General features: G+C 44.9%; 1 protein-coding gene across 2 annotated transcripts in view; it reads right to left on the reverse strand.

Annotated features, from left to right (window-relative positions):
- The window catches only part of LOC143516588 (SH3 and cysteine-rich domain-containing protein 2-like), a 34,016-nt gene extending 14,581 nt beyond the window's left edge, over positions 1–19,435 (reverse strand). For both annotated transcript variants that reach the window (XM_077008291.1, XM_077008290.1), the window contains exons 1-5: positions 19,159–19,435; positions 15,577–15,895; positions 12,104–12,198; positions 11,222–11,306; positions 1,618–1,730 (exon numbers count right to left, since the gene is read on the reverse strand). In XM_077008291.1, the coding sequence (XP_076864406.1) occupies positions 1,618–1,730; positions 11,222–11,306; positions 12,104–12,198; positions 15,577–15,895; positions 19,159–19,230 (684 nt within the window). In that variant the 5' untranslated portion in view covers positions 19,231–19,435. The remainder of the gene's footprint in view (positions 1–1,617; positions 1,731–11,221; positions 11,307–12,103; positions 12,199–15,576; positions 15,896–19,158) is intronic.
- Between the last annotated feature and the right edge of the window lie 274 nt (positions 19,436–19,709).

Below are 19,709 nucleotides of genomic sequence, written 5' to 3' on the forward strand. Positions count from 1 at the left end.
CAATGTCACTAAGGCTGCCTTTTTCCATTTACTTAATATCGCCAAGCTGATACACTTACTTTAATTAGCTGATGCAGAGAAGCTGGTCCGTGATTTGATTTTTTCTCCTCAAGATTGGACTACTGTAATAGTCTTCTAATTGGATGCTCTAAACCAGGGGTAATCAATTAAATCTTTCCGCGGTCCATTTTTGGCAGATAGCTCAGACCTTAGGTCCGGGTCCGCGGTGGCGAACGAAAGTTGTTGAGCCGGGGGGGGGGGGGGGGGGGGGGGCGAACGTAACACTCAAATGGGTGGTGAACGTAACACTCGTCTGAAAATAAATTCTCCGGTTTAAAATATAGTCTCCCGTTAAATTTTTTTTGGCATTTGGGTCCGTATCCAGTTAATCAGGAATGTGATTGGGTCCGGACAGGACGGCGTTCGGGTCCGGATCCGGACCGCGGTCCGCCATTTGGTGATACCTGCTCTAAACAGTCCATAAAGAAACTACAATTTGTACAGAATGCTGCAGCTAGAGTCCTAACTAAGGCTAGAAATTTTGACCATATTAGTCCTACTCTCTTGGCGTTAAACTGGGTTCCGATTAAATATTGAATTAAATTAAAAATTATTTTGTTGACCTATAAGATGTTAAATGGTCTTGCTACACAATATCTGAGTGAACTCATTGCATACTATAACCCATCTCGCCTTTAGCGCTCCCAAAATGCTGGATTTCTCTTAGTTTCAAAAATTAGTAAAACTACAACCAGAGGCAGAGCTTTCTCCTTTAAAGTCCCTTAGTTATGGAATAGCCTTCCAGCTCCGATCCGAGATTCTGACACAGTTCCAATCTTTAAATCTAGACTTAAGACTCACCTATTTAATCAAGCCTTCAGTTAATATTCCCCTTGTAAGGTGTAGGGGCTCAGGGGGCCCCAGACGTTGAGACTTCTGGTAATCTGAGATGTTGATGCGGTCATCCAGCTGTGTCATGGCGTCACTCTAGTTGTGACAATGACTTTGCTGGAAAGCAATGTCTCAGTGAGCCCTCATGACTGTGGTCATCTCTGAACCCCTCCCTTTAGTTATGCTGCTATAGATTAGCCTTCCAGAACCACATGCTAATCACTGGCACGTGAGCTATGTATGTTTAAATCAATGGCTGTTTAAATTGATGTCCACATACTCAACTTGTATTGTATATCTTTTTTGCATGCTTCTACATAAGATGATTCCATACAAGCACCTAGGAGATGTGCTGATGACTACATTTGGACCACAAACATGGACTTGTGCTAGCGGGCCGCCCAATGGAGGATGGGTTCCCTTTTGAGTCTTGGTCCTCCCAAGGTTTCTTCCTAATCCCCACCATCATAGGGAGTTTTTCCTCGCCACTGTCGCCTTTGGCTTGCTCATTAGGGATCTGGACCCATACGATTGAAAAGCTGCTTAGTGACAACGTGTTGTAAAAAGCGCTATATAAATAAATTTGACTTAACTTGACTTAATGTGTGTGTTTTCACAGCACAGAAAAATCAGCAAACTTAGTACAGAGTCAAATTTGTACTTTGGTAGATAAGAAGATAATGATCTGGTAAACAATAACTTACTCTCTATAACACACACACTTACCAAGCTGCGGGTTGGAGACTCACTCATACTCCCGAAACTGGACCGACTCATCTGAGCCAAAGAAGTTCCATAACGCAGTGTTGCATACACAGGATCCATTCGTGCCTTTGCCTCTAAAAGGTACACACACATATACACACACAAACACACCCACAGACAGCTGTCAAGTTAGCACAGCATTCCTTCATATGTTTCCCTCCAAATACTCAGTACATTTACACCATGAAGTAAAACACAATTACAAGAGGAAGGTTTTTTTGGTTTTGCATGAACACTACAGCAACACATGCTGTATATACTGTAAACACATGAACATCAAAAATGACATAGAAGAGGAAAAACAAAAGGACAAAATAGCCTCAGGCTTCCTCCATCACCTGCTGAATGGATTTGCATCACGGGGGGGGGGGGGGGGGGGGGCAACCACCTCCATGCCAAAAAGACGGCAATGGAGAATTTGGTGAAGGGGAATCACAACAAATTGTGGCTGTTCAGTGAATCAGTTTGTAGTCGAGCAGCCCGGTGCAAACTGTTCTGGTTCATCCCCCTGGTGATGGAGAATGAGTGTGTTGTGCTCGGTGTTGAGAAAGGTGATGATGTGCACAGTGTTGTAGGGACCAAGAGTGGCATGATGATGAACACCACCATTCTGGCAAATGGCTGCACACATTGTGTGAGGCTGCCATGCTGTCAGAGACTCCGACAATGGTACAGTGTCCAAAAATGTTCATTACAGTATTGTACAACAGTATGAAATAGGCATAATGTTGTCAATGCTGTGTGGCATAGGACACTGGACTATCAGTGAGTGGATAGTAGAGCATACTTTGTGCAAATTCATAGCTGTCACTGGCCCAGTTCGGATAGACTAACTCACATGTGTCAAAGTCAAGGCCCGCAGGCCACAGCCGCCCGATGGTGTTTTGCACGCACAAACACTACATTCCCCACAATGCAACGGTAGCCCGCGAAGTCACTGCAGCGCACACAAGCGGCGAGGGTCTGCGCGGCGAAAATGACGTAATCGCAGTGGCTCCGCCCGTGCGCGAGGGCATCGCACGCTGTCGATTCGCAAGGTCGTGCACATCTCGAATTTTGTAACTGCGCGCACCAGTTAAACTTAATTAAGTTAAAAATTCATACATATAGTCGAAATGATTCGAAATAATTCGCTTTTTTATTCACATTATTTAATGGTTGTTTATTTTCAAAACGCCCAATCTTAACGTCTTCACGTTCTCTCATGTTTCGTCCTGGAATTACAAGAGGCTCGTATTTGTTAACGTAATACTGTCACGGAACAGCTCCGGACCCCTCCCTGTGGGCGTGTGTCTACGTCGTCTGCGTCTTGCCGTCTGCGTCTATGGCTCCTCGTGGGTGTGGTTGTGTCTGCGTGTGTTCATTCGTCCCACCTGTGGCCCGTCTCGTAATCACTCGGGGCTCATGTAGTTTGTCTATTTAATGTGCGTTCGCGCAGTGTCGTGTGCTTGTCGTTGTCTTTAGTTTGCACGTTGCATGTGTGTGTGAGTTTGTGTTTTCTGTGCGCGTATTGCGCAACGCAACTTCAATAAAGCAGTGACGTTGGCTGCGTATGCAAGGATCCGTGTCTCGTCTGTAGGAGCCAAAGGCGCTTCTTATAGGTTAAGGGATAATAAGTTTATGTACGCTATGAGACGTCATGATGCGTAGCGTGCATGCTCTAGTGGGGGTTAGTGGAATTTTCCCGCTGTTTTAGTTTGTGGATTAGGATCGAGGGAGTCGCACGGTTTTCCGACCGTGTCTCTTTGCGTCGTGTTACTTTATAAGACATACAACATAAAGTGATAGCATAAAGTTACAGATAACTTTATCATTTGTACTTTGTTTATTTGTATTTGTCTATTCATCGAAATTACTCAATAAAAGCTGTTTCGAAGAATCGTTTGGTGAATAGGCTACTACAATGGAACACGCGTCGGTTACGCGGCTCAATCTATGAGTGGATTTGGAAATTAACATCGTCCTTCCCACTGCACCCCAACGTTACAGAACGACAAGCCGCGTTGAGACACCAGGACAATGCCCGGCTATAAGCCCAAGTCCAGGAAGGGGAAGAAGAAACCCAGCAAGCGGCATCACCGCACTTCGCCCTCGTCTTCACGGGGAAGCTCGCCCATACGGGTCGGCGTCCTCGAGTGGCACGAGACGGGTACGCCACCAGAGGGTGGCCGTGGAGTGGAGGAACACCAGCCCCCGCAGGACAAGACCACGCCTACGCTGGCGCAGCTGGAGGGAGACCCGGTATGTGCGTCCCTGCTGTGTCACGCTCGGAAGCACCTGAACCCCGAGGCGGCGGAGGGGCTCCGCCAGGAGGCGGTGCGAATATGGAGGGTGTATCACCCCTCGTCCGCCAGGGAGCCCTCACCCCTGCGGGTACACGCCGTTGAGCTCTGCGGGTTGGTGAGGGACCCCGAGAGCGAGCTGGAGGAGGGGGATTCCCCAGGCGAGGAGTCAGAGCCGGACTACGGTGGAGAGGATTACCCTCCGTCGTTGGACGATGTCTCCACCGTGGACTACGGTGGAGGGGACTACCCTCCGTCATTGGACGACGTCTCCACCGTGGACTACGGTGGAGAGGACTACCCTCCGTCGTTGGACGACGTCTCCACCGTGGACTACGGTGGAGAGGACTACCCCCCGTCATTAGACGAAGCCTCCACCGTGGGCTACGGTGGAGACTACCCTCCGTCCGAGGGCTCCGGTAGCGGAGAGGACGAGGAGAGCCTCCCCCCCTCGGAACTTTCGGTCGAGACCACGAAGGGGAAGTGGACCCCCTCTTCCGACCGCTCCAGTGACAGCGACATGGACTGTGCCCGGGGTGGCAGCCCGGAGCGACCCATGGACTGGAGCCAAGGAGAAGAGGAGGAGGACATGGAGACCGAGGGGGACCGTCCACACAGCCCGTTCGGCACGTCAGCCAGCCGCGCAGCACCCGGCAAGTCAGCCGGCCGCGCAGCACCCGGCACGTCAACCGGCCGCGCAGCACCCGGCACGCCAGCCGGCCGCGCAGCACCCAGTGGAGGGGCTGCAGCTACGGCTGGAGGTGGAAAGGTTCCCGCAGCTCCCGATGTCTCGCTCCTCTGGGCTCTCGTCTTGGCGCGTAGCTGGGCGCCTTTTTCATGTTTGTGTGTGCCTGTGTTCGTAAGTCTTCCCGTATGTGTGCCCAATCCGTTATTCCCTTTCGTGCCTCTGTGTGTTAGTGTGCCAGTCTGTGTGTTGGTGAACGTCCCGTTGAGTGTGTCTAACGTGTTTTCCCCCGTCTTCCCAGGGAGGGTGTTTTAGGGGGTTCGTGGCGGTCCTGCCGTCGGGGGTGACGGCTCTCGGAGGCTCGTAGACCAGCGGCTCCGGACCTGCCCGTCGGTGTAGGTTCGGGGCATTCCAGCTGCGCCGGACGCTCCGGGAGTAGCGAGCCCCTGGTGGCGGGTTCTGTCACGGAACAGCTCCGGACCCCTCCCTGTGGGCGTGTGTCTATGTCGTCTGCGTCTTGCCGTCTGCGTCTATGGCTCCTCGTGGGTGTGGTTGTGTCTGCGTGTGTTCATTCGTCCCACCTGTGGCCCGTCTCGTAATCACTCGGGGCTCATGTAGTTTGTCTATTTAATGTGCGTTCGCGCAGTGTCGTGTGCTTGTCGTTGTCTTTAGTTTGCACGTTGCATGTGTGTGTGAGTTTGTGTTTTCTGTGCGCGTATTGCGCAACACAACTTCAATAAAGCAGTGACGTTGGCTGCGTATGCAAGGATCCGTGTCTCGTCCTTCCCACTGCACCCCAACGTTACAAATACAAGAGAACTGTTCAGTCAGACAGATATTGGTTGTGAAACAAAGTAGTTACAATTTCAAGCATTTTCAAGTACTTTAGCCTAAATTCCAGCACTTTTCAAACCTTTATTACTTTATTCATTTAATGTACAGGACATGTTTTCTTTGAAGGAAGTTTGTTTTTATCTGTTTGCTTGTTGAAAAATGTTTTCACTTGAAATTACTGACAGATCCATAAGAAAATATTGCTTTATTCATTTAAGCATTAAATAATATACACTGTGTTAGGTCTTGGTTCAATAGGCTATGTGCAATCATTTCAATATGTTTTAATAAACATTGAACCAGTCCGGCCCTCGGCTTGTAGCAAATTTGTTTTTTTGGCCCTCGGTGTATTTGACTTTGACATCCCTGGACTAACTGAATGGATGTTGCTGATGGTGACGTTGTCAGAAATGATGTGCTGTTGTAGTTGGAAACGCTGTTGTTCTGACCTATTGACGATGGTCTCTTTCTGTTCTGAGGTGGATAGCTGTCTTCGTTCCCCATCAAGGGGTAGTCTAGTAGTGCAAAAACATGATGTAGTATGTATAGAGGATAGGTCTACTTATCTATTCTCATTTTGAACTCTCTGGATGATGCTACAGTGTAGCAGCACTGATAAGGTTGGACCCTTTACCTCCAGAAAACCCAACCCATGCTTGACCACATGGTCAACCAGTGTGGCTCTGATCTCATCCATTATGGTTGCTCATCCTCTTCCTCAATCTTGTCCTCTTCATCATCATCTCTATGCAGTATTGGACTCCATTGATGTGCACACCAAGATTTGCCACTTGTGGCCTCTATAGGGATTAGGCTTTGATGTCTAAAGATTTGTAAAAATTAGCAGAAAAAAGTGCTGAAACCTGTGAGGACATTTTGATTTAGATCTAATCTGTTTGATTGGGTGTTTTGTTTTAGGTGGTTTGTTTGTTTTTTTGGCAATGGGTCACCCTGAAGTTATAATGTCTTGTTTGTGTGTTGATCTTATGCGGTGACACATATTGACCTTTAAAAGCAATAAATAATTGCTTTTATTGGTTGTGTTGCATTGGTTTCTGATGAAATGAGTTACATCAGTCTGGGGCGAGGGCCAGTCCTTTATAAATGATTGTGTCTGAGTATAGAGGACGAAATAAAATGGGGACATGTCCTTCCTTTTTTGGTCCTTTACTGGTGGGCCATTGTTGTTGTTTCAAATTGGCATTTTGTGTTGTGTGAGGGTAGTGTGTTGTGTGGGGGTAGTGTGTCGTGTGAGGGTAGTGTGTTGTGTGAGGGTAGTGTGTTGTGTGGAGGTAGTGTGTTGTGTGGAGGTAGTGTGTTGTGTGAGAGTAGTGTGTTGTGTGAAGGTAATGTGTTGTGTGAAGGTAATGTGTTATGTAAGGGTAGTGTGTTGTGTGAGGGTAGTGTGTTGTGTGAGGGTAGTATGGTGTGTGGAGGTATTGTGTTGTGTGAGGGTAGTGTGTTGTGTGAAGGTAGTGTGTTGTGTGGAGGTAGTGTGTTGTATGAGGGTAGTGTGTTGTGTGAGGGTAGTGTGTTGTGTGGAGGTAGTGTGTTGTGTGAGGGTAGTATGTTGTGTGAGGGTAGTATGGTGTGTGGAGGTAGTGTGTTGTGTGAGGGTATTGTGTTGTGTGAGGGTAGTGTGTTGTGTGAGGGTAGTTTGTTTTGTGGGAGTAGTGTGTTATAGTGTCATATGAGGGTAGTGTGTTATATGAGGGTAGTGTGTTGTGTGAGGGTAGTGCGTTTTGTGGGAGTAGTGTGTTATAGTGTTATATGAGGGTAGTGCGTTTTGTGGGAGTAGTGTGTTATAGTGTTATATGAGGGTAGTGTGTTTTGTGGGAGTAGTGTGTTATAGTGTTATATGAGGGTAGTGCGTTTTGTGGGAGTAGTGTGTTATAGTGTTATATGAGGGTAGTGCGTTTTGTGGGAGTAGTGTGTTATAGTGTTATATGAGGGTAGTGCGTTTTGTGGGAGTAGTGTGTTATAGTGTTATATGAGGGTAGTGTGTTTTGTGGGAGTAGTGTGTTATAGTGTTATATGAGGGTAGTGCGTTTTGTGGGAGTAGTGTGTTATAGTGTTATATGAGGGTAGTGCGTTTTGTGGGAGTAGTGTGTTATAGTGTTATATGAGGGTAGTGCGTTTTGTGGGAGTAGTGTGTTATAGTGTTATATGAGGGTAGTGCGTTTTGTGGGAGTAGTGTGTTATAGTGTTATATGAGGGTAGTGCGTTTTGTGGGAGTAGTGTGTTATAGTGTTATATGAGGGTAGTGCGTTTTGTGGGAGTAGTGTGTTATAGTGTTATATGAGGGTAGTGCGTTTTGTGGGAGTAGTGTGTTATAGTGTTATATGAGGGTAGTGCGTTTTGTGGGAGTAGTGTGTTATAGTGTTATATGAGGGTAGTGCGTTTTGTGGGAGTAGTGTGTTATAGTGTTATATGAGGGTAGTGCGTTTTGTGGGAGTAGTGTGTTATAGTGTTATATGAGGGTAGTGAGTTTTGTGGGAGTAGTGTGTTATAGTGTTATATGAGGGTAGTGCGTTTTGTGGGAGTAGTGTGTTATAGTGTTATATGAGGGTAGTGAGTTTTGTGGGAGTAGTGTGTTATAGTGTTATATGAGGGTAGTGCGTTTTGTGGGAGTAGTGTGTTATAGTGTTATATGAGGGTAGTGCGTTTTGTGGGAGTAGTGTGTTATAGTGTTATATGAGGGTAGTGCATTTTGTGGGAGTAGTGTGTTATAGTGTTATATGAGGGTAGTGCGTTTTGTGGGAGTAGTGTGTTATAGTGTTATATGAGGGTAGTGCGTTTTGTGGGAGTAGTGTGTTATAGTGTTATATGAGGGTAGTGTGTTTTGTGGGAGTAGTGTGTTATAGTGTTATATGAGGGTAGTGTGTTTTGTGGGAGTAGTGTGTTATAGTGTTATATGAGGGTAGTGCGTTTTGTGGGAGTAGTGTGTTATAGTGTTATATGAGGGTAGTGTGTTTTGTGGGAGTAGTGTGTTATAGTGTTATATGAGGGTAGTGAGTTTTGTGGGAGTAGTGTGTTATAGTGTTATATGAGGGTAGTGCGTTTTGTGGGAGTAGTGTGTTATAGTGTTATATGAGGGTAGTGCATTTTGTGGGAGTAGTGTGTTATAGTGTTATATGAGGGTAGTGTGTTTTGTGGGAGTAGTGTGTTATAGTGTTATATGAGGGTAGTGTGTTTTGTGGGAGTAGTGTGTTATAGTGTTATATGAGGGTAGTGTGTTTTTTGAGGCGTTCTGGTAGAACCATCTTATTGGGCTTTAGCTGCTTGTTGGAAGTCTGGCTTGTTTGTGATTGCAGATCACTATGTCATTCCTGTCTATAAACCAGCTGCTATGGAGGCAGTTAAGGAGACGTTACAGGTTTGGGTTGACACAGGTAGTGCGGGAGAGGCGGCCACAGCTGTTTTACCTGCACCAGGTGAGGCTTTTTCTGATGTACAGACACCGCTCTATATCCCATTCTGATTATTCCAGTGGCTACTGGCCTGATATTAGTGAGCCTAGAGAAATGATGTTCCTTAAATGGGTTTCTGTGGGTTGTCTACTGTTCTACCTGCAATCGTCCTCTTGTAGAGCTTCAGCGGTAGATGAGAAAGGTTTTGTCTGAGAAACCTGTATCATATCGTTGTGATGGTCTCGCTATTGCTCATGCATGAACAGACGGTATAGGGTTTGAGTGAGTATGTAAGGGGAATCAGTTCACCAACAGTCCCTAAGAAATTTCACATACAAGTTTTAAGTTTGTTTCATAACCATGATTTTGCAGGTTATTTAGGAGTAACTCAAATCTGATCTGTGATCTCTTATCATCCTGAGTCAGCACACCCTGGGAAGATTTCATGGAACACTGAAATTGATGTTGCACACTTACTGTTCAGTATCGAATAAAGACTGGAATGAGTTCCTCCCGTGCGGTCTATGAGACACCTCAAGAATCAGGTTTCAGCACTGACGTGGTATGTGCACATATGGTGCGAGGCCTATTGAAGAATCAGGTTTCAGCACTGATTTGGTATGTGCACATATGGTTCGAGGCCTATTGAAGAATCAGGTTTCAGCACTGACGTGGCCTATTGAAGTGGATACACGAGATGTGGATGTGTGATGGCAGTGGTCGGTCACCGTGTTGGATCGTATCAGGTCGTGTCACGAACGCTTGGCTCATGCTTCACTGTCATCAGCTCAGATGATGAAGAAGATGAAGATACGTTTTGATGAAGAAGGCTGCTTCTTGCTCATTTCGGCATGGTGACTTTATGAAGTGCTGTGTAAACGCCGTGAGATAGGCTACGTTATTTGTACTCTTGACAGGAAGCGCAGAACTAGGGTGTGTCGTGTTAATATGTTAAAACCCTAAGTTTGTTGAGATAAGGGTATTCCAGAGATAAAATGCACTGTTTATCCTGCTGCTGTCACTTCTGTGTTATCTGAAACAGGATTTGATGTGCTTAAAGTGTACTGGTAGGTGCCTTCTGCATTTGTGACACCTGACAGTTTTTAGCAATACACATTTATCTCTTTTGTGTTGATGTATTAGTGGTGGGAGTGTTACATGTGTGTGACGTATATTTTATTTTTATTTAGGTATAGTCAGTTTTATTTGGTTTGTTTGTCATTTTGCTTTTTGTCACACTGAAAGTTATAATGTCCTGTTTATACTGTCCGTTGAGCTTAAGTAGTGACATATTGACATTTAAAAGCAATAAACTATAAATTTTTCAGTTGTGTCATGTTGGTTTCTGATTAAATTAGTTACGTCAGTCTGGGGCGGAGTGGGCAATCATTTATAAATGTTTGTGTCTGAGCATAGAGGACGTAATACCGTAGAGGACGCAATACCATAGAGGACATGATACCATAGAAGACGTAATACCATAGAGGACATGATACCATAGAAGACGTAATACCATAGAGGACATGATACCATAGAGGACATGATACCATAGAAGACGTAATACCATAGAGGACATGATACCATAGAAGACGTAATACCATAGAGGACATGATACCATAGAAGATGTAATACCATAGAGGACATGATACCATAGAGGATATGATACCATAGAAGATGTAATAGGCCTACCAGGGCACTGTCTGTTCTGTTGTTGTTTTTTTTTACATGAATTTGCCAATGTGGTTTAATGGCTTATGCTTTGCTCACCAGACCTCCAGACAGACATTAATTTGTCTCATTCTTTATCTCTGTCACTCTGTCCTGCTCACTGGCTCTTTTACTCAGACATCCTGCCACCTCTAAGACCCCACACACTCTGATGGTCTGTCCACACACACCTAAGACTGATGGTCTGTCCACACACACCTAACATTCTGCTGGTCTGTCCACACACACCTAACACTGTTGGTTTGTCCACACACACCTAACACTGTTGGTTTGTCCACACACACCTAACACTGTTGGTTTGTCCACACACACCTAACACTGTTGGTTTGTCCACACACACCTAACACTGTTGGTCTGTCCACACACACCTAACACTGCTGGTCTGTCCACACACACCTAACACTGTTGGTCTGTCCACACACCTAACACTGTTGGTCTGTCCACACACACACCTAACACTGTTGGTCTGTCCACACACACACCTAACATTCTGCTGGTCTGTCCACACACACCTAACACTGCTGGTCTGTCCACACATACCTAACATTCTGCTGGTCTGTCCACACACACCTAACACTGCTGGTCTGTCCACACACACCTAACACTGTTGGTCTGTCCACACACACCTTGTACAGGTTGGCTCTCCTTGACTGGGCCCAGCTGATCAACAACGAGCAGAGGAGAACTGAAGTTCCGCTTAAACATACCAGCCTGGGGGGAGAGAGGGAGGGAGAGAGAGAGAGAGAGAGAGAGAGAGAGAGAGAGAGAGAGAGAGAGAGAGAGAGAGAGAGAGGAGAGAGAGAGAGAGAGAGAGAGAGAGAGAGGGAGACCCAGAGAGAGAGATAGAGTGAGGGAGACAGAGAGAGAGGGAGAGAGAGAGAAAGAGAGAGAGAGAGAAAGATGAGAGAGTGAGGAGAGAGAAAGGGAGACAAAGAGAGATGGAGAGTGTGTGAGCGGTAGAGAGAGGGAGATAGAGAGAGATGGAAAGAAAGAGACAGAGAGAGTGAGAAGGAGAAAGAGATGAGATGGGCATTTCTGATCCACCACCTCCATCTTCATCTACGCCCCTGTTCCTAGGGTCACTGTTTAGTTGTGTTTTTGTTCCTTTTTCATAAGTTGATTTATAAGTTGATTCATACAATACAATAGACTAAAACATAAAAATATTACAAATGTCAAATTGCGCTACATTTTTAGAATTTTGTTTCTAAATCTCAACAAATACGTACAGTATGTAAAAACAAGTCATCATACAAAAATCATGTTTATTCAGTGTCACCACAGCAGTCACCCCCAGCAACTGAGGTGTAATTACACTAATGCAGTAATTCATTCATTCATTCATGTACAGAGAAGTAATGTGTATTTTTGCAATGAGCTGTCAAGTGTAATATAGCAATATATATGGTTGGAATGTGTAATGCAATATTGGACAGTATTGGACAGAGAGAGAGACAGAGAGAGACAGGGAGAGAGAGACAGAGAGACAGGGAGAGAGAGACACGCACCTTGCCATAGCATGATTGCTGAGAGAGTTCTGAAGTGCACCACAGATGAGCTGCTACTTTACACGTCTTACAACGAAGCCCCTGTTTAGAATTCCCTGGACAGGCGAGGAGAAAGAAAGAGAGAGAGAGAGGGAGGGAGGGAGGGAGGGAGGGAGAGAGGGAGAGAGGGAGGGAGAGAGGGAGGGAGGGAGGGAGGGAGGGAGAGAGGGAGGGAGGGAGGGAGAGAAAGAGAGGCACATTCAAGACATTTGACTCAATTACACTACAAATATACTTTCAAATCTATACTAGTCTGAATCCGGTCCTGATTATTCAAACCCATTATAGAGGCCATTTCATTAACACTAAGAACTTCATACTGACCTGAATTACAACAGCATAAATATCCAATCAGAAGCAGAGTTAGCTTAGTCCCAATTACTTTGAATAGTCCCATTTTACCCCAAAGCCCTGGAATATGAAATCCGTCCACTGAATGCTGCTCTACCTGATATGAGCTCTGAGTCAGTCAAAAATCAACCCGAGGGAATGAAATGACAGCATACGTGGAAGGAGAGGGCTCTGAGGAGAACCTGAGGAGAACCTGAGGAGAACCTGTGGCTCCCAGGAGATACCAGACAAGCCAGAGGCAGAACAGCACAATGCTTGAAACATATGGAACTGTGTATATTCCACAATTCATATTCATATAAAACATATTCTGCAACGTTACTCCTAAAATTCCTTATTCAGTTAAAGTCCAAGTGGGTTTCATTTGGGAGAATGAGAGAGAGAGATCTCAGGCATAACCTAACGTACATGAACACTGTGTCTTATATCAATACGCCTCCACTCACAGGAACAAAAAACATGCCACAACATACGGACTAAATTAGAAGAAAATTGGAAATGCTTCTCTTCACCAGGGCCATGACAGTGAAACACACACACACACACACACGCACACACACACACACACACACACATAAACAAGACTGGGATCTTCTCTTCACCAGGGCCATGACAGTGAAACACACACACACACACACACACACACACACACACACACACACACACATAAACACGACTGGGATCTTCTCTTCACCAGGGCCATGACAGTGAAACACACACACACACACACACACATAAACACGTGACTGGGATCTTCTCTTCACCAGGGCCATGACAGTGAAACACACACACACACACACACACACACACACACGTGACTGGGATCAGTGAACCTTTTACTGTAATGGGTGTAAGGTAAATTATTACTTCAAGTTTACACTCGTCAAACTGATTAATTCAAGTCTGCACTTGCAAATTATTATGTCTATAATGTCTATACAATAAGCTAAACACACAAAACGTCCAGTGTGTGTGCCATTGATTCCAGAACAAATCCCACCCTTATACTGGACATACACAGTTCCATACAGTCAGCTGAGCAGAGTCTGGACAACGTCATACAAGATCTCCAGTGGAACAGACACAACACTGCAGTGGTGAAGAAGGATCTCCAGTGGAACAGACACAACACTGCAGTGGTGAAGAAGGATCTCCAGTGGAACAGACACAACACTGCACTGGTGAAGAAAGATCTCCAACAGAACAGACACAACACTGCAGTGGTGAAGAAGGATCTCCAGTGGAACAGACACAACACTGCAGTGGTGAAGAAGGATCTCCAACAGAACAGACACAACACTGCAGTGGTGAAGAAGGATCTCCAGTGGAACAGACACAACACTGCAGTGGTGAAGAAGGATCTCCAGTGGAACAGACACAACACTGCAGTGGTGAAGAAGGATCTCCAACAGAACAGACACAACACTGCAGTGGTGAAGAAGGATCTCCAGTGGAACAGACACAACACTGCAGTGGTGAAGAAGGATCTCCAGTGGAACAGACACAACACTGCAGTGGTGAAGAAGGATCTCCAACAGAACAGACACAACACTGCAGTGGTGAAGAAGGATCTCCAGTGGAACAGACACAACACTGCAGTGGTGAAGAAGGATCTCCAACAGAACAGACACAACACTGCAGTGGTGAAGAAGGATCTCCAGTGGAACAGACACAACACTGCAGTGGTGAAGAAGGATCTCCAGTGGAACAGACACAACACTGCAGTGGTGAAGAAGGATCTCCAGTGGAACAGACACAACACTGCAGTGGTGAAGAAGGATCTCCAGTGGAACAGACACAACACTGCAGTGGTGAAGAAGGATCTCCAGTGGAACAGACACAACACTGCAGTGGTGAAGAAGGATCTCCAACAGAACAGACACAACACTGCAGTGGTGAAGAAGGATCTCCAGTGGAACAGACACAACACTGCAGTGGTGAAGAAGTATCTCCAGTGGAACAGACAAAACACTGCAGTGGTGAAGAAAGATCTCCAATAGAACAGACACAACACTGCAGTGGTGAAGAAGGATCTCCAGTGGAACAGACACAACACTGCAGTGGTGAAGAAGGATCTCCAGTGGAACAGACACAACACTGCAGTGGTGAAGAAGGATCTCCAGTGGAACAGACACAACACTGCAGTGGTGAAGAAGGATCTCCAGTGGAACAGACACAACACTGCAGTGGTGAAGAAGGATCTCCAGTGGAACAGACACAACACTGCAGTGGTGAAGAAGGATCTCCAGTGGAACAGACACAACACTGCAGTGGTGAAGAAGGATCTCCAACAGAACAGACACAACACTGCAGTGGTGAAGAAGGCCCAGCAGTGTTGCTGGTCTGGTTCTACACTTCCACAATAGAGTCCATCATCACATTCTCCATCTCCGTCTGGTTCATCACTGTGTCTTCTCAGACCAAGCACAAGCCACAAGGAACAGCGCCATGTGTGGAGAAAACACGGGCTGTTGCCTCTCCACCCTGGAGGACGTCTACACTACCAGGACAAGACAGAGGGCAGGAAACCCACGTCTCACCCCTCACACCCCAGTCACACCTTCTTCACAGTGGAGACTAAGCGTACGAGCCCTAAAACTCAGACCAAACATCACCTCTCACATCTCACAACGGCTGTCACGCACTTCATCACATACACCGACGTGTACACCACTACTGCATGTACCACAACATAACCCTTCTGACCACAAACCTTTTTATTTTTACTGTAGTCAACACACATACGCACCTTAACATCGAGTATACACAGACTTTAAAATGTTTACATTTACACTTTCATTTGAATCTGCTGCTAAATCCTCTTATCTGTCCATAGAGTATAAATGTACCCCAGAATTGCTGGATTTGGTCTTATATATATTCATCTCACGTTGCACGTACTTTTACTGGCTGTCTGCTGTCTTCTGTTTGTATATCCTTTTTCTTTGTACACATTGGTATGCATTGTATTTGCCAAAAAAAGAATCTTATTCTGATAATATCTTGTGCATCAACAAATGGACCTCATAATTTAAAATTCTTACAAGGTAACGTAAGGTAACTTAAAAGTTATAACTGCTTACCCACAATTACGTGTTTGCAGAGCTGACAGCTGGTTGGACGACGGAATACGTGCTCCAGGAAGCAATGCGTCTGCAGGGGGCGTGGCTGCTGCGCTATGGAGGAGGGGCTTAGAGAGGGTTTAGGGCTGATAGAAGGGGACACAGCAGCAGAGGTGACGCTAGGTAACGGTGACCCTGGCAACAAGGGCGGAGACGGAGATGGGGGCGGCAGGTCAGGAATGAAGTCAGAGGGCATACGGGCATCGCTATAGGAACGCTGGAAGAAATTCTCCACGCTCTTACTGCGCATGAACGCAAAAGAGCGCTTCAAACGCAACATCTGCAGAGAGAAAGAGACAGAAGATAGAGAGAGAGAGAGAGAGAGAGAGAGAGAGAGACAGAGGAATACAGAGAGAACGATACAGACAGAAGATAGATAGAAACAGAAAATAGACAAAGAAACAGACAGACAGAAAGAGACAGAGAGATAACAAGACAGAGACAGAAGAGAGACAAAGAGAGAAATAGACAGAAAGAGAATGAGACAGAGACAGAAGAGAGACAGAGAAAGACAGAGAAAATGGCAGAAAGAGAAAGGGGAGAGGAATTGTCATAAGCAATTGATACACACACAATGTATTGTCAGTTTTATGGCTTACATTTCATTTTATTTATTGTGAAGTTCTTTTATTTAACTTATGTATTTCTATTATTATTGATAACAACTCAACTCAACTTAAAATAACAGCTTTGTTTTTTTTATTCAATTTTATTTCAATTTACTGTAACAGAAGAAGAAAGAAAACTGACAAATAACAAACCAGACTTTTACAGTTATCATTCAATACTTTTTTACATATTACTTTTTACAAATACTTATTTAAAGGGTATCTCAAACATTTATGAAGATACTGAATGTATCTCAATGTTTCAAGGAACATTTTTGTAGGACTCTCTCCTAGAACAATCGGGCAAAGGAGCACCGTGCTTAGAAACCATCAGAAAGCCAAAATCAATCGTCAGAAAGCCATCAGCCATCAGAAAGCCAACATCAGCCCTCCATCAGCCCCCAGAAGGCCAACATTAACTAAATGTGCACTGTCAGCAGAACGCAGGATAAGCTTATGGGACCTGGCGTGCGTCCACTGGTCCTAAATGTCATTTATATAATCAGCACAAATTGAGTATTGCGTTAGGTAACCTATTTGAAAGCAAACCACCATAGATACATACATAATTAAATAAATGGTCAAAAGAACAAGTTCATCAGGAGAGAAGCATAGTATTTTGAATGGTGCTTTGATTAAATCATTGTAGGCTCTCTCTACAATGGCTGACTAAATAATTTGCTTACAAACAGTAGAGTACTCTCCGCCTCTCCATAAGGGAGGTCATTAATTAAAATAACTTGGTAAATATCCCTCAGCTTGTGAAGGGACGCCAAAAAAGGTGTGGGAGGGGACACTGAAAATGGGAGGAGCAACTTTAGTTCAGAAACTCTTAAAGTCACAGTACTGTAAAACAGTATTAGAGCTGCACCGTGAAGGCTGTGGTGACAGCATCCTGACACACACCATGTTTAGTGAGCACTGTAAGTGAAAACTGGCAGCTGTTAAAACTGACAGAAAGACTCAGCTTTCCAGTGACCCCAGGCACGTAACCATAGTTACACATCTGAGGAACAGAAAGGGCTCTAGGGGTGGCCTACATAGAGCCTGAACTAAATTCAAACTTTAAGGCATGACCTAAAGATTACTGTTCTTCAACTGTTTCCAAATAAAGCTAAGACAGAGCTGCAGCAGACAATCAAACTCCCACGAATGACAGAAAGGAAGGGATATGTGCATATATACACACACACTTTCAAAGTGTGATTTGTAGACCTGACTTATGGACGTTAAAGGCTAAGGAGGAGGGTCTTTCTGGAACTGTAGGTACATAAACTGCCTCACACTTCATGTCTCTTAGTCCTGCATCACCTGCCACTACAAATGACCAGTGACAGCACCAAACTAAGGGGGTGTTACCGGAGCAAAGATTTGTAAAAGTACCAAAACCCTTCACTTGAATGAAAGGAGAACTTATTTAACTTATTTACTAAGTTACTATGTTACAAGTCCTGTGTGGAAGAATGCAACTGAGCATATGTTGCATCATTCCACACAGGACATTTTATTATAATTATATGATTATGATCAAATGTATCGTCATTAAAAACTAAAATTTGTAATATTTAAAATATATAGCCTTTTCTTACTTACCAAAGTGTCTAACTATCTAAAGAGAAGTAGGAATAAAACGATTTTATGATTTTTTTTTTTTTTTCTTTATCTCTAAAACCTGAAAGTTTCCCAAAATGTAAATAACCAAGCAATGGACTCTACTCCTTAGTTACGAATCTGCTCTCAAGCCCACGACACAGTAAAAGTCACCATCTGTTATCAATAAATAATTCTGAAAGGTACAAAGAAACACGTTTCCAAGATGAATAATTCATGGCTTTGATCCTTCCTAGCAGGCATGGTGAAGTTTTGAAACTAATGTAACATATTAAGTACTTTACAGCAACCTACTCCATCAAACGGACGCTAGTGGGACGTCCATTTTCCTGAGTTAAACTCCTGTAGGGCTGTTGCTGTAATAAGCTCAATGTTTATCTTAGCAGGCCTGATGTTTGGTGAAGTGGCAGCTGCTAATAGACTAAATGGCGTCGCCACTTTCACTGCCTGTTGTCATTATCATGGTTGATCTCTCACGGAAATGGCGGATTTATCATTTTAGAAACATAAATGGGTTTATTTAGAACGTGCTCATTTAACACGTTCTTCTTGTAATTAGCTGTTAAGGCAGCATCGATTCTGACTAACGAGTCACAAAAAAACACTTCAGTCGAAGCTTTACCGGTTTGAGGTATTTTTTTGTATATAAAGCAATTTCAAACATGGGGACACTAATAAATGGACAATCTAATTTATATGTTTTATATGTTGGTGGTTTGATTTTCGACTCGTTGGTGTGCATGGAATCATGTTAGACCTCATAGAACTGCAAAAACAAATGTTTATTATTATTGACTACATCTCCAACAGCTTTAAAAACAATTTAGCGGTGAAAACGTCGTATAATCGCTTCTTTCGTAGTTTTGCGCTCCGCTTCTTTCTCAGTGGTCTTGGTGTAGTTGTTTCGTTATCCACGTTTGACGTGAACCGTGCAGGTGTGTGTGGACGGGCCAGGTGAAAGGGCCCTTCATCCTCAGAATAAAAGCAGCAGTAGACTAGAAATGCATTATTCACTTTATGTGAATAGAGTTTCGTCGGGGAGATTTCTAACACGACATAACTTGGTACGTTTATAGGCTGCGTGTAAGTGACTTGATGGGAGGATGTCCTTGAAAACTCCTCAGCCTAAAACATTGTGGTTAAAAGTGATAGACCAGTTCGCTGTTAAGTCTGAACACACATTTCTAAGAGTATTTACACACTTATGAAACAGCTTTTTCATCTGACATGGGGTCCATGTCCGCCGCGTAATAGCGCGGTTACGCGGAGGTGAACGGGCCACCTGCTGCCCGGACGGTGATCGCCAGGTCGGTGCGGCTCTTACCTTGGACGCGGGGGTTATTGACAGGGTGCTCGGGGAGCGCTGCAGCTCGCTGACCATCTCGTTCTCCGTCATGACCGGTTTGATCCAAGCGGTTCTGTCAGTAAAAAACGATGACTCGGCTAAATAGGCAAAGGTTTACTATCCTGCTTTTTAGTTTCTCCCCTTTTTCAGTATTCGTCAGTGGTGATTACATAAAACAGCGTCTTCGACTGTATCCAGAGTATTGTTTCAGAGTAAACTCTCTCTTCCCTTCCTAAGCATCCGAGCTGTCAGGGGTGGCGAGGTGTACTCCTGCACGCAGCACGCGCAGCGGCGCTATAGTGACACGCGCAGCGGCGATAACGCCACGCGCCGCTAGACGTCCAGAACCCTCGCGCAGCGCCTCGTGTTATTCAGCAGACGCAACAGGTCCGTCAGATGTTCACCAGCTCTCTCACGCAGCAGTAGTTGTTCTTCTCCAAATCCGACATCTCTCTACCCTGAAGACAGTAAATAACTCTGAACTGTCAGTATGCTTCAGCTAGTATGTTTTTTTCATACATTTAAAATAA

Source organism: Brachyhypopomus gauderio, chromosome 6 (assembly GCF_052324685.1).
Source record: "Brachyhypopomus gauderio isolate BG-103 chromosome 6, BGAUD_0.2, whole genome shotgun sequence".
Classification (NCBI taxonomy): domain Eukaryota; kingdom Metazoa; phylum Chordata; class Actinopteri; order Gymnotiformes; family Hypopomidae; genus Brachyhypopomus; species Brachyhypopomus gauderio.